This window comes from Melanerpes formicivorus, unplaced genomic scaffold (genome assembly GCF_026170545.1).
Source record: "Melanerpes formicivorus ecotype bairdi unplaced genomic scaffold, bMelFor1.0.p_v2 SCAF_28, whole genome shotgun sequence".
NCBI lineage: Eukaryota > Metazoa > Chordata > Aves > Piciformes > Picidae > Melanerpes > Melanerpes formicivorus.
The window spans coordinates 5,962,124-5,977,270 of record NW_027142380.1 but is presented as its reverse complement, the minus strand read 5'-3'; the positions used below and the strand labels follow the sequence as shown (position 1 = coordinate 5,977,270).

General features: G+C 44.7%; 1 protein-coding gene across 2 annotated transcripts in view; it reads right to left on the bottom strand.

Moving 5' to 3' along the window:
* Window positions 1–1,302: 1,302 nt before the first annotated feature.
* The window catches only part of TAFA1 (TAFA chemokine like family member 1), a 280,600-nt gene continuing 266,755 nt past the window's right edge, over window positions 1,303–15,147 (bottom strand). For both annotated transcript variants that reach the window (XM_068154321.1, XM_068154322.1), the window contains exons 4-5: window positions 9,700–9,824; window positions 1,303–1,452 (exon numbers count right to left, since the gene is read on the bottom strand). In XM_068154321.1, coding sequence (XP_068010422.1) covers window positions 1,435–1,452; window positions 9,700–9,824 — 143 coding nt within the window. In that variant the 3' untranslated portion in view covers window positions 1,303–1,434. The remainder of the gene's footprint in view (window positions 1,453–9,699; window positions 9,825–15,147) is intronic.

Sequence of the window (15,147 nt, the reverse complement as noted above, 5' to 3'; positions counted from 1 at the left end):
GCTGAAGAGCATCTTGCCTCAGCTGAATTAATCTTAGTAAGAAACAAATCAAAATTAGACTGAAAGGAGTTCATTCCTGGAAATGAAAGCAGGGCTCAGACACAGTTTGCTTGCCACAAACTGTTTTGCATTTGTTGTGCCATGGAATTGCCCAGATATTTGCTTTTAGGTGGTGGCAAATGCTCTCAATGAGGATTAGCCTGGCCTGCAAGGAGGGAAGCTCAAATTTAGGTTGTTCTCCTGTGAGTGGTGTGGGGTAAGAACATGCAGCCAGGGAGTCCCTTTGTGTGTGGGTGTGCCTGGGCATTGAAGGTGTCCACAGAGGCATTCACTCAAGCCAAAATGCTTGTTCACCAGTTACAAATGGACCCATTAAAAACCCCCAAAACCATGTCAAAGCCCTCTTGCATGTTGGTCTGGAAAGAAATAGCTTTGTTGTTGTTTCAAAGAATTAGTGAGCCAACAACTCAAAGCTCTGGAGTTGCTTACTGGGGTTTTACTGTAGTCTCTACGAGCTACACAAAGTCTGAAGACATTGTATGTACAGGACATCTTTAATAAGAAGGGAGCTCACAGTCTACCAAACTGCCAAATAAACTTTTAATACATACTGTACTTCACTCAGTAGCTGTCCAGCTCTTCTTCATGGAATATCTAACAGCTCTAAAAATATTTTCTTGGAAGAGGACAGAATTATCATTGTAATATATCAATCAAGTATGGTTAATGAAGCAAAGCCAGCATGCTAGTATTGCACAAGGGGAAAAGCCTCCAGAACACAAAGTGGAACAACGAAATGCCCTCAAAATTCTGCCGAAGGGAACGGGAGGCTCCAGGTGCCACATCGGTAGGATTCGTGGAGCTCTTAGGGCGTCCTTGTACTGCAGCAGGTTTGCTTTGCCTCTTCACTGTCGTGTATTCACTCTGAAACAGGTAGGGAATCTTCCAGACCATTACAAAAAAGAAAGAAAAAGAAAGAAAGAAAAAAAAAAAGAAGAAAGAAAGAAGAATTTACAGCAGCTGCAGCAAAGTGTGGTACTAGTTAATTTCTTGAAGAGTGAGGCTTTTATTTCAAAATATCATATTTTAATATATATATATTTATATATATATATACTTTAACTGGTATAAAGTAAGTTGTAGATCCAAACTCATACTGTTATTTGTACTTTTCAATCTTGGAAACTTTCCCAAAGGAACCATTTTTCTTCGTTTTTGTTCTCAGCTGTCAAAAAAAAAAAAAAGCAGGGGGCATTATTTCCACCGAATACTTTTCGTTCGCACAGTAAAGCCACTGTTGTTATCTGGTAAACAGTCAGAGTGCAAGTAAGAAAATCCATTTGGCTTGTAAATGCTGAGATGGTTTTAAACTTTCAATACTTTGTCCTCATAAATCAGCAGGGCTTTCACTGTCTCCATGCAGCCGTTGCTCTGTTAAGTCCTCGGGTGGATCTGTAGGAAGAAAGGGGGAAAGAGTTACAGGAAATATGTTGCAAGAGGAAAGAAAGAGACAGGCTTCGTGGCACTTTGCCCTGCTCATGATATAGCTGAGCTTAAATTACAATAGCTGGTCTTAAATGACAATATTCTGAGAAGGCTCTTTTCTCTTGAGGCTGCAGGGATTTTAGGATGTGCAAGAGGCAGGCCTGGAGTGAGATCCTGTCTTGGGGGGGATCCTGGATGTGCATCAATCCCCTGGATAGGAGATGAAAGGACAGCTTTGGTCGTGGCTCCATGCTAACCTCAGCTTTCCATATTTGTCTTCTCAGAGTAATGCTAGTAACATCTGCTAAACAAGAACACGCAGAAGGATCTATCTCTCAGGTTCATTTGCACCTCCACCAAACCACTTGCCCAAGTATGGGCAGGATAGGAGTGACCAAGCTATAGAAGAGATGGGAATGTCTGAATGATTTCATCTACTCCGAGGTGAGATAACATAACCTGCAACAGACTGTAAACCATAACTTTTTATGACCAACACCACAACTGATATGAAAGAGCACACTAATGGCTTGAAGAGGAAACAATACTACCCAGAGGTCTTTTAAGGATGACTGACCAGAAGCAGAAATAGCTCTCTTGGGGAGAGATTTTTTGTTTCTTTCCTCTACTGATACACACCGACAGGCACAAGTGGTCCAGCCCTTTGCTAGATAACTATGTTAGCAATGAAACTCAAATTGACTTGAATACATGCAGGTATTAAATCAGGGCTACAATTATTAGCTAAGCACCAGGTGATATAATGAAATGCAGCACTAAGTCTTGTAGCCAGAGATCCTTACTATCTTATGCTCTACTGCTTTGAACTGACCTCTTAATTACAGAGACTGTTATCACAACAACAGAGAGGTTTCTTCATTGCTCTAAAGAAAAACTTAATCTAGAAATCATCTGACATATTAATCTAGTTGGACAGCTTGAAAAAAGAAAACAGAACTCTGGGTCTGTTGACTATTTGCTTCCTTCCCTCAGTTGCCTTTTTCTGGTCTCTTGCTGGGTTTTCACTCATGGGGATGAGAACATCCCTTTGACCACTGCCTCAAGAATTTGTGGTTGGTGTTGGAGCAGGGAATGACAGGGGACCACGGTGCCAAAGGGCCAGGGACATCTCAGGTGTTATTGGTGTAGCATGAAAGGAGAGATGGCTGCTAAGAACCGTGATGCTCAGGTCCTTTAGGGCACTATGAAATGGCCTGCATTTCTCTGATGGCAAAATGTATGGTAAACCAAGAGTTACTCTGGAAGCCCAATGGTGCATAGGCTATAATGGAGGGTGCAGGCTGTGGAGCTGAAGGGAGGCTCTGAGTTGAGCTGCTCTGCCAATCCCTAAGTGCTCAGTGCTTTAGCCCCATCCTCCAGAGTACCAGCAAAAAAACAAACTGTATTTAGAGGGCTAGTACATGAGGGCAAGGTGTTACTGGTGTGGGTTGCATAAAAAGGGCATTTTCAAGTGCAGTTTGCCTGTGAGCTTGTGCAGAAAGCTCTGGAGAAAAGAACTGTGCTCCTCAAGGATTTCTGCCATGTGGTGCACAGTCAGTTGTGTGTAGACATCAATTTAATGTCAAGAGCTTGTGAATGACTCCCTTGTTCAGATGGGGAATGACAAAACATGCAATACACCAAGAACCATTTTTCCCTGGCTTTCAGCAGCTCTAGTTCTTACAGGCATTTTTGTGCCTTTGTGGGCACCATCTCCCAGCATTCAGACTGAGACTCCTGCTCTTGCATTTCTCCCGGTGCTGGCTGCTTTGCTGAAACATAGTGAGGTGATCTCCAACCAGCTCCTAGTACAGCTCTGAGAGCCTTGCATTTTTAAGGGAAGCATTGAATCTTATCCTCTACAAATAAATATATATATATATTTTTAGATGGAATGAATAAGGGTTAAAACAAAGTGTTGGAACTGCTCCAAAAATTGAATTGCAAAATTCTTTCTTTCCAGTGCTTGCCACTTGCTCTGACCATCAATAGAAAACAAATCAATTTACAGAGGCCATGAGCCTTCTATCTTTGGCTCTGACAACTTAATTAGTGAGGTATGCTAAACCACTAAACACAGGAATAAATGTGTGAAAAGGAAGGTGTGGAGGATGAGCTGGAAAAGCCTTCTCTGGAAGTGTTGTCCATGCTCTTCTAACAGTAATCAGTATTCAGCACAGCTGAGAACCAAGCTTTGAATTGATAGAGTACACTGTAAGCTTACATGTGCATATACATTTATTCATATAGAGATATGTGCATACACACTCATGCTTATATGTGATTTACTCTGGGTCTTGAAGAATGTACTAATAGGTATTTTAAATCATAAACATGAATGCTTTCCTTGTCAGGAGAGCAGCTGCCTCATGTAAATCTATTTAGTGCAAGGAAAAGCCTTCATTAAAATAGTTTAGAGCTTACAACCCATGGTGACTTGGCTTTGGCTTTTGGCTTAATCACCACAGATATATCTAAGATGTTGACTGGTTTGTCTTGTTTCTTCTGCTTTCATAACTTCCTTAACTACATAAATTAGACACACAGGGCTCAGTCTTGCAACCTGGATCAGGGTCAGTACAGACTATAGTGTAATCTCTTTCTCTGATGCCATCTGAAATGACAAAACAAAGGGGAAAAAAAATGCCTGTTTCAGGATCTCATTGCTTCTACTGCCTGATATTTATGTTGCTATGCTTGCCACAGCAGCACTGGATTCAAGCAAAGTTTTAGGGATTCTGAAGTACAATTTCTGCTTGGAAAATGCAAGAGGCAGTTGTTAAGCACATCATGTCATCTTGCCTTTCTCAATTGGATTCTGTAATGATATTTTAAAGCCACAAAGCAAAATTCTACTGGAAGCAGCACCATAAGGTACTCCCCTCACAAGCTAATTAAAATAACTCCTGTGGGTAAATGAAGAAATATGTTTGTAGGATTTTTTTTTTTTTTTTCAGTTAGGAGCACTCACTCTGTAAGTATTTAATTTAAATGAAACACAATAATGCATACTGAATAGATTGGACCACATATCTGCATATTAATGAAGCCGCTAAATTTCTAGCAATCACTTCTAGACTCAGGCTACCGCCTGAAGATAGTTTATATGATGAGGGTTGGGGGAGTTAAGAGCAGGACAATTTCACAGGGGAAAGAAAAAAGAAAAGAAAAGAAAAAAAAAAGCTATTCCTAAATTATATAATTTGCAGACAGACTGCAGAAGTACTGAACTGTTGCAAAAATATAACGTGGTTGACAGCCAGCTGAACATGAGCCAGCAGTGTGCCCAGGTGGCCAGGAGGGCAAATGGCATCCTGGTCTGCATCAGGCATAGTGTGGCCAGCAGGAGAAAGGAAGTCATTGTACCCATCTGCTCAGCACTGGTTAGGCCACACCTTGAGTACTGTGCTCAGTTCTGGGCCCCTCAATTTAAGAAGGACATTGAGACTCTTGAACTTGTCCAGAGAAGGGCAATGAGGCTGGGGACAGGTCTCAAGCACAAGCCCTACAAGGAGAGGCTGAGAGAGCTGGGGTTGTTTAGCCTGGAGAAGAGGAGGCTCAAGGGAGACCTTCTTGCTGTCTACAACTACCTGAAAGGAGGTTGTAGCCAGGAGGGGATTGGTCTCTTCTCCCAGGCAACCAGCAGCAGAACGAGAGGACACAGTCTCAAGCTGCACCAGGGGAGGTTTAGGCTGGATGTTAGGAAGAAATTCTTCACAGAGGGATTGGCCATTGTAACGTGCTGCCCCGGGAGGTGGCAGAGTCACCATCCCTGGAGGTGCTCAAAACAGGGTTGGACATGGCACTTGAAGCCATAATTTAGTTAGTCGTGAGGTGTTGGGTGATAGGTAGGACGTAATGATTTCTGAGGTATTTTCCAACCTTATTGATTCTATTATTCTACATTGCTTATTACTTTTTTAATATCCTATTCCTCCATTTAAATCCCCCATTTCAATTTCAGTGAGGAAAGTGTGGCCTTACTGATAAGGACAGGCCAGAAGTTTGGCTGTTTTTCCTTTTAGTTGCACTGCAAGGCACATACATTAAGGCACAGTCTTCCAGTGGTGCTTCAGTTTGGAGAGATCAGTTGGGAACATAGAGTGGTTTGCTGCAACAACTGCACTGCAGGAGAAAATTGAGTCAAGGAACACTGTTCCATCCACACTTTTTCCTTTGCTCTGAGAGATGACAAAGAGATAATAGGCATCTTGTTTTCAGGGGTCATTTTCTGCCTTCTGCAAAGAAAAACCTCTTAAATTAGTAGGTATCCTAGCAATTTACCATGGTGGTGAGATTAGCCATGCCAGAAGGCAGTGTTCAACAAACTAAGGTTGCAATACAAATCATCCACCCTGGGGTATATTATACAGAGGGAAAGGAAAAAAATCAGCCAAAATCAGATGTCATGGGATTCAGTTAGGGTGAAACATCCTCCTTCAACAAAAGGCTTAGAAGACATGAAAAATTACTAGAGTCAGGATAGTAGGGGAAAACAAAAAGAAGTCAGGAAATCATAACACTAAATTTCACAGTCCTGTGATTTCACAGGTGGGTATGAGGATGTAGAAAACTTGATGAACAAGGAGAAAACAAAAATAATATTGATTTTATTTTATAATGAGGCTTTTTGCATTTAGCAGGTTTCAAAAGTTATTTTCCACTTCACTGAAAAAAAAACCAAACAAACAAAAGACAAAATTTATTCATTTATAAACATATGTGATGTTCTTGGGGAAAGAAATCAATTGTGGCATGAGAATAATTTAATTAGAATTGTTGAATACAGGCATAGGTGGCAGTTTTAAGTGACAGGTTGTGAAACAACCTTTGCACAATACAAAGGAAAGCTAAAACCTATTTTTGAAAACCACTATTTTTCCTCCCTCTTTTTTTTGTTCCATAGGCAACCTCATAGAAGTAGAAGATTACCCAGCTCATTCTCACTCTCTCCCATTGGAGTCATATCTCTGTAGTTTAAGAAGGACATTGAGATACTCAAACGTGTCCAGAGAAGGGCAAGGAGGCTGGGGAGAGGCCTCAAGCACAAGCCCTATGAGGAGAGGCTGAGAGAGCTGGGATTGTTTAGCCTGGAGAAGAGGAGGCTCAGGGGTGACCTTCTTGCTCTCTACAACTACCTGAAGGGAGCTTGTAGACAGGTGGGGATTGGTCTCTTCTCCCGGGCAACCAGCAAAAGAACAAGAGGACACAGTCTCAAGCTGCACCAGGGGAGGTTTAGGCTGAAGGTGAGGAGAAAGTTCTTCACAGAAAGAGTTGTTTGGCGCTGGAATGTGCTGCCCAGGGAGGTGGTGGAGCCACACTGGAGTGTTCAGAAAAGGATCAGACATGGCACGTGAAGCCATGGTTTTGCTGTCAGGAGGTGTTAGTTTGGACTTGAAGATCTCTGAAGTCTTTTCCAACCTGGTTGATTCTATGATCTCCTTAGCAAGGCATTGAGAATGGTGTCATGACCTCTTGGCCTGTGCTATCTGAATCTTCAGCATCTCAAGAGTATATCACTAATGGGAGCATGGGGCTAAAGCTGCTGTGAAGACTTGAAGTGCAGGTAGTGAGTTGAGTCCTCAGCACTGTTTCATGCTGCAAAGCATATGTATAGCTGTTAACACAGGTCTAGCCTGGAATGGCCACTGAATGGATGGATCCAGAAAATCCCTTTGATTTAATATCCTTCCTTTTAGCCACAAGTATGGGACACAGTGATGGGTAGTGGATTTTTTAATGAGGTAATAAAGACTGTAAGAAAGTGACCTGGTGTAATGGGTTGGGGCAAGCCCCCCCCTCCCCACCACGCGCAGAAATAACGACTCAGACAAACGGATTGCAAAGGTGATGGAAAGTTTAAATAGAACAGTGAGTGCGTGCAGAGAACTAGAGATACAGTGACGAGAGAAAAAGAACCCAAAACAGACCCAGAGAAACCCATCCCTACCTGGGGGTACACCCGAGACCCCCAGGGCTCCCTCTTCCCCCTCCCATTGCTAGGCTAGTCTCAGCTGGCCAGATCTGAGACTGCCCATCCCCCCGTGGCCTTGGGCCTAGCAAGGCCCAAGGCCAGGAGATCTCTCCCCCATGTTACCAACTGACGGAGGAGGAAGAAAAGAGGAAGTGCCAGACCCCGCCGCGAAACTTATAGTGGTGCAAGGGATCATGGTAGGAAATAACCTAATTTCCTGTGTCCACCCACTGGGCTGGACTTCTGGACACAGGAAGCACCCCTGTAGCAGAAGGGCACCCAGCCCAAACTACGACAGGAGCCACCCCTTTATTTCAAACCATGATGCCTGCACCCAAACACATCATCAAATCAGAAAACTGATGACATGTTCGGCGAAGTCCGTGTCTTCATCTGGGCGTCCACTCAGTCTCTCAGTCATGCTCAAGTGTCTGTCCATTCCAGTTCTTCTTCCTTCATCCAATGGAACCTCCCGGCGATGCAGAACTCATTCTCCTGCGGTGCAAGTTCTCCATGGATCCGTTGGGCATCCTGGTCACCTGGAACAGCCTCACGACTTCTCAGCCAAGCCTCTACTTTTCACCCATGGTCACTCGGCGGCATATTCTCCACCCCTGGGGCAGGCCAGTCGAAACAATCCAACCCACGACTGCCTTTTTCAATCCATCCAGGGTGCCGCAACCAACCGCTTCCAACTGCGGTCCAACCACACGGATGCTTGTCCGAGGTACACCGCCCCCCCACTAGGCGTACCCGTACCAAGGCAAGACAGCATCCGGCTGCACACACCCCCCACCACCACCAGAAAGGGAGGGGCTGCACCACAGCTCACTGAGAAGAAGGGAGGTGGAGCCAGGTGCTCGGCGCCAGTTTCGGAACTCGTCCGAAAAAGTCGGGGAAGAGACTAGGGCCGGGCCCGCCGCAGCCTGAGCGTACGGCCGGGTCCGCCACCGCCGCTCGCCCGCAGCAGGGCTCCGCCCACCTCTGCCGCCGCGGCGCAGAATCAAAATCACCTCCACCCCTCGGACACTCAAACGGCTTCTCCAGCGAAAACCATGCGCGCGTTCTCAGAGCCCTTGAAAACGGCTTTCCAGCTGGAGTCCCCGTCGGCCCCCCGGGGCTTCGGGAGCTGGCTCGCCCGCTCGCAGCGGCTGGCTCTATCCCCGCAGCGAGAACGGACCTGACTCTGATCTGCTCGCCGCTGCCCCTCCCCCACTTCGCTTCCCGCCGCGGAGGAGGGGCAGGTTCCGCGTTCTCAAGCGGTACCCCGATGCCGATGGTCGAGAACCACCCCTGCCTGAAATAGCAGAGGGTCCGCGCCACCGGCAGCGCACCAGTCATCCCACCACAATCCGCAAGAACTTACACGGTCGCCCCGGCAACATCACTTGAGCCCCCAACTGCCAAACCCAAACCGACGCCCAGAACTGAATTTAAGCTCTCCATCCTTTGCAATCGATCTGCAGAGTGGGCACAACAGCCAGCCCCACGTTGGTGCGCCAAAATGTAATGGGTTGGGGCAAGCCCCCCCCTCCCCACCACGCGCAGAAATAACGACTCAGACAAACGGATTGCAAAGGTGATGGAAAGTTTAAATAGAACAGTGAGTGCGTGCAGAGAACTAGAGATACAGTGACGAGAGAAAAAGAACCCAAAACAGACCCAGAGAAACCCATCCCTACCTGGGGGTACACCCGAGACCCCCAGGGCTCCCTCTTCCCCCTCCCATTGCTAGGCTAGTCTCAGCTGGCCAGATCTGAGACTGCCCATCCCCCCGTGGCCTTGGGCCTAGCAAGGCCCAAGGCCAGGAGATCTCTCCCCCATGTTACCAACTGACGGAGGAGGAAGAAAAGAGGAAGTGCCAGACCCCGCCGCGAAACTTATAGTGGTGCAAGGGATCATGGTAGGAAATAACCTAATTTCCTGTGTCCACCCACTGGGCTGGACTTCTGGACACAGGAAGCACCCCTGTAGCAGAAGGGCACCCAGCCCAAACTACGACACCTGGTGATTCAGCAGCCCTAGCCTGCTGGTTAGGAAACCTGGACCCAGGTGACCTGCCTGAGTCCATCGAAATTTTCACTAAATTATGGCCAGCAGTGTTTGGTGGCTGGGGAGTTATGCAGTGATCTTGACAACTTTTACAGCAGGCATGACAATGGAAGAGATATGGTAGAGCAATCATTAGTGACTCACTCTCCTATTAAGACCTCCTGGGTATAGACAGAAAGATGACTTACTCTGGTGGTCTTGATTTTATTGCCGGTCGCACACATCCATCCAGAATTATCAGGCAACGTCTTACATTCCTCTCCTTCTAGGCAGGGCTCCATCTCACACCACCATTTCCCAATCACTATTGAAGCTAAAAGAGAAAAGACAATGTTCACAACTGTGTTACAATGAAGAATCTGATGGAATAATATCACTAGCTCTAACACTGCATTTAAGAGGCAGAGTGTCCCTTCTAAATGCTTCACTTGAAATTCAGTTGCAAAGATTCCACATTTAATTACTTGATTTGCATCCTGTGTTCTCTCAGACTGCTTTCCAGACCTTCCTTGCACCTGAGATCCAGTCTACCATCCTGCTGTGACTGTGGGGAATGCTGTGATGGCAGCAAAACTGCTTCAGACCAAAGGGCTGTCCACCCTAACAGCCCCTCTTCAGGAGCCAGTCTGATCTTTATGGACACATGACAAGGCAAGTAATTGTCCTCAAAATATTCTCCAGGTCTTCAGGGCTTGTGGCTCAGGTTCTAGACTTCAGGATTAGCAGCATCTTCTTTGCTTTCAGTACCTACAGTTGTTGTTTTGTTTTTCTTCCACATTTTACGCTAATGTAGACTTTTAGCTTTCACAGTACCCATGGCAGGGATCATCACAACTAGAAACAGAAGGTGAGGTGATAGGGACCAGCAGCAGCAGTTCAGTTTGTTGAAACATGGTTATGAATTTTGTGGAAACCACATTATCTCTAGCAATACATTTTAGTTTCCAAATATTTAGTGTTGTAAATAATGACAGTGTCTGGATCTTGTTGTTTGAATTTAATTGGCACATGTGTTTACAACCTTGACTGTACCTTAATGAAGTTTCTTGCCTGGGAATTGGTATCTGTCTATAACCTTAACTGCATCTTAATGACATTTTTTGTCTGGGGAGTTTGATAAACTCTAGCCAACCTTGCAAACTGTGACTAGCTGGTGCTTGAGTGGCTCTGCCTGTGGTTTCTTTTCCCTGGCAAGAGTTAATATGGTTACACTCATGAAGCCTGACTGCCAAAGCAGTGCAAAGAGGTGCTTAACCCATTCATGTCACCTTACACAGCTGTTTCAAGCCTATAAAATACCTTTGAAGCAGCAGACTACCTTTTGTATCATGCCATTCAGCTCTGGAAGATGCCCCATTGTGCAAACATTGATTTAATGACCTTTCAGTTCATAATGAAAATCTTGATTTATTTTTCTCTACTTGTAATCTGTTTATGCTCCCCCCTAATCCTAAGAAAACACCCAAAGCCGTATCTGCAGCAGCTGCTGCTGCCCATTCCCTTAATTCACAGTTAGAAAGATGAAGCCACAGGTCCCTTTTCCCTAATCTCTAACAATATGACCAACCCACACAGAAAAATAATGCATCAAACCCACAGACACTCCTGGACTACAAAGTGTGTACCACAATTCTATTTCACCATGGAAGAGGGAGCTCCTTGTGGCACAAAGAGCAGGAAACTGTAGAAGAGAGAGACTCAGCAAGGGACATCAGAGACTCTGGTATTTTCAGTAATGCTTGAACTGCATTCTTGCTGCTGAGTTAGAAGTGTGGGTGCCAGGTGACCAAGGCTTCAAAGTTATGTGTCATCAGCTTTAACTACACAGAGTTATACCCACCACGGTATCTTAGCAGACCTGCTGTAGTCTCACCCAAGGAGCTGACTTCATTGCTCCAATCCTAATTTACTAAGAATGGTTCCCCTTTTGACCTAGCTCTGAAAGGAAAAATGCCTTTTCACATGACTGTTCGCATTTAGCATTTTGTTTTCCACTATGGTCTGTGAAAAATGAACCGCTGCCGACACGGCCAACCCTGTCACTTTGAATTCTTCTGGTAGCCTCACATAATTGCTGCTTCTCCTTAATGCTCCCCTGACTTTCTGATCCAGCTTCCTTTGCTGCAGACTAACAAATACCACGCTCACAGATGCAAGCTTGTAGGTGTGTAAAACTGAGTGTTGACAAATGGGAGGCTTAGGTACACATGCTCACACCCAAACCAAGCCAAATACCAGGTTCTTTGGGTAAGACTGTAACAGAGAAAAGTAATTTGGACTGGTAAATGAACACAAAGTGTGTCACGTGTCTGTGAAGGAATCTGGTTTTTAGGTAATGCTGGCAGTAAACTCTGGGAAGTAAAAATGGTCAATGTAGAGTGGGAACTCCTGTAAGGAAGGTCAAGCACCCAGCCATTAAATTTAGTCTTTGTTTAATTTAAAGTGCAGTTAAGATTTCCTGTGGAAAGGTGAGGTCTTTGTTCTTCACATAAGCTGGACAAACAAACCCCTGCCACTTGTTGGAGTATCTGGTTGATCTGAGTGGCCTGTGGCCAAGATCTTTGGTGGCCCATGCTGGAGAGCTCACTATAAAATAAACCAGAACGGAGAGTAATATTTCTGAGCTGGCTAATTAATTCTAATGGGAATCAACTGCAACTCAGCAGTCCAAGTTAATATCTCTAAAACAGGCCTTCACTTGGCATGGGAATATACCAGTGGACTTGCTGAATAATTGTCCCAACAGGGATATGGTTTTCACCTGCTGAGTTTTTTTGAAACACAGAGAGAAACACCTTGGGTTTGAAATCTCCTATGGTATGGAAGAAGAGTTAAGTAAATGGGAGCAAGTGGGGATGGGATGGGATGGGATGGGATGGGATGGGATGGGATGGGATGGGATAGAATAGAATAGAATAGAATAGAATAGAATAGAATAGAATAGAATAGAATAGAATAGAATAGAATAGTTTGGTTCAGAAGGGCCCTATGGTGATCATCTGGCTCTTTATTGTTTCTCCTATTTCTTCTCACAGCTTATACTCCATTTTTATCATATAATGTATAATTTCTCCATATGTACAACACACAAAATCCCCTTTACACCTGTGCTTGCAAGGCAGTTTAGTGATGTTATTCACACATCATTTTCAGAAGGGTATCATTAATGCTGCTAACAGTGGAGAAAGGAGATATCTCTTCTTGCTATGCATGAAAAGGCACACGAGGACTGAATCTGCACTCTGATAATATATTGTGCAGTGGGCAAACTGAAAAACCACATCCTGTTAAATACTGGCCTTCACAGCAATCATGAGAGCAGAGCATCCTTAAAATAAGTGACAAGCATCCTGTGAAACGGAATCAAAAGTGATGATCATAATTATTTAGTAGTAGCAGTGCTGTAGCATTAAGTAAGCCTGAAGAAGGATCCTGTGGTGCTGGGTACTAAAACCCGCAAAACTGAATACCCTGGCCAACAGAGTTGACAACACAAAAGAGAGATGTGAGATGAATACAGACTGAGAGGCAGCACAGAGAAGCAATGCTGGTCATAGCAATTAAAATGATCTAACTATCTGCTTATTGATGCTGTTAAATACAGCCCAAGTATGTGGATATTGACCTTGAAAAATAATCATATGCAAAGTCAGTGCTGAACCTTAATGTCAACTGGTTGATGTGCAGGTTTTAGTGTGTATTTATATATTAGTGATCACACTACAGTAACAATCACAAGGTAGGCCACCCAAGGGCTCACCAGCGAGTACCCTCACCTGTAGCTGGGCTGGAGACTAGGTTTGGGGGAAACCAAGCACAATTGCAGATGAAAAGCTGCTATTTGTCTCTAATATGTAAGCAGGCAAAATCCTTTGTAAGTCTGAAGCACTACAAAGCTTTCTATAGTCTCATCCTCAGCACCATGCTGTGGCAGGGGTGTTCAGAGCCCAATGAAAATTATTTCCTTTGAATCCTGTGTTTTACAGGCTTTCTCTTCTCTTAAGAGCCTTTTAATGTTTACGACTAGTTCTCCTTCTTGGGCTCTGCAGATCCTTTGAGGTCTACTCGATTTCAGAGTTTTACACCTCCAGCCCTGTTCAAAGACGCAGGGAAAAATACCCTTTTAAATAAATCACAGTTTGCTGCATTTGAGGCTAGGTACATCTGCATGGGGAGGGGATGGAATAGCTTCCCCAGGCAATACAATGCAGCTTCTGTACGTTTAGGTTATGTCATTCTGAAACGTGCGGGAAGCAGTGGTGTGAGAAAGAGAATTGTCAAAGTTAAGATGCTTTTCCTTGGGGCAGTTTGAATTCAAGAACTCCCAGATCCTGAGGAACCTGAGATTCTTGGTGGCCTGAACAGCTAATTTTGGATGAGAAGTACAGACTCCCACTAGTCACCAGCCATCCCAGGCTGTGAGTGTTCACATCATGCATGCAACATTTTGGAGTGGTTTTCATTGTGGTGTTCTCACTGTCTGGAGAATACATAAAGCATGGAGATTCATGCAAGGCTGATTTGACCGAGACAGATACCTTCAAGCATGGGGAAAGAAAAATATGATGATGTAAAGAGCCTTGGCTAGTCCTGCTTTTGTTGTATTTAGGGTTGTTTTGGCTTTTTTCCCTTTTGTTTCCCAGCTCTTGCTCAGGGCCAGCAGGAGCAGGGAAGTCATTTTGCCCTGTACTCAGCACTAGTTAGGCCACACCTTGAGTACTGTATCCAGTTCTCGATTTAAGAAGGACACTGAGCCTCTTGAACGTGTCCAGAGAAGGGCAGTGAGGCTGGGAAGAGGCCTTGAGCACAAGCCCTATGAGGAGAGATTGAGGGAGCTGGGATTGTTTAGCCTGGAGAAGAGGAGGCTCAGGGGAGACCTTATTGCTGTCTAAAACTACCTGAAGGGTGGTTGTAGCCAGGAGGGGGTTGGACTCTTCTCCCAGACAACCAGCACCAGAACAAGAGGACACAGTCTCAAGCTGCACCAGGGGAAGTTTAGGCTGGAGGTGAGGAGAAAATTGTTCACTGAGAGAGTCGTTAGCCATTGGAATGTGCTGCTCAGGGAGGTGGTGGAGTCACCATCCCTGGAGGTGTTCAAGAGGGGATTGGATGTGGCACTTGGTGCCATGGTTTAGTCATGAGGTCTGTGGTGACAGGTTGGACTTGATGATCTCTGAGGTCTCTTCCAACCTTGGTGATTCTGTGATATCCAAGTTCCTTACAAGAAAATGTATCTATTATATGAATATCAAATTCTAAGCATGTAACTACTGGAGCTGGGGAGAAAAGCAACTTTCTTCATCAAACTCTTATTTTTTTTTCCCAGTCCAATTCCTACTGTTCTTTTAAATCTTTGCCTGCAAAGCTACAGAAAAAAATGGTAATCAAAATATTTCACTTTTGATATGTTTAGTCTGCATGGATTAACAGACTCAAAAAGCATTTGGTTGAAAGGGCATCAATCACGTGCACCAACCAGAGAAACAAACTACAGAGAAGATATCTGGGGATCAGATTGAATACAGGGAAAGAGAAGAGAGTGACTTCTATTTGCTAGTGTTTACATAATTCCATGGCATTTTACAACACGTTTTTTTTTCCCCCAACATAATGACCAAAGCCTTAGGTGGCTGCAG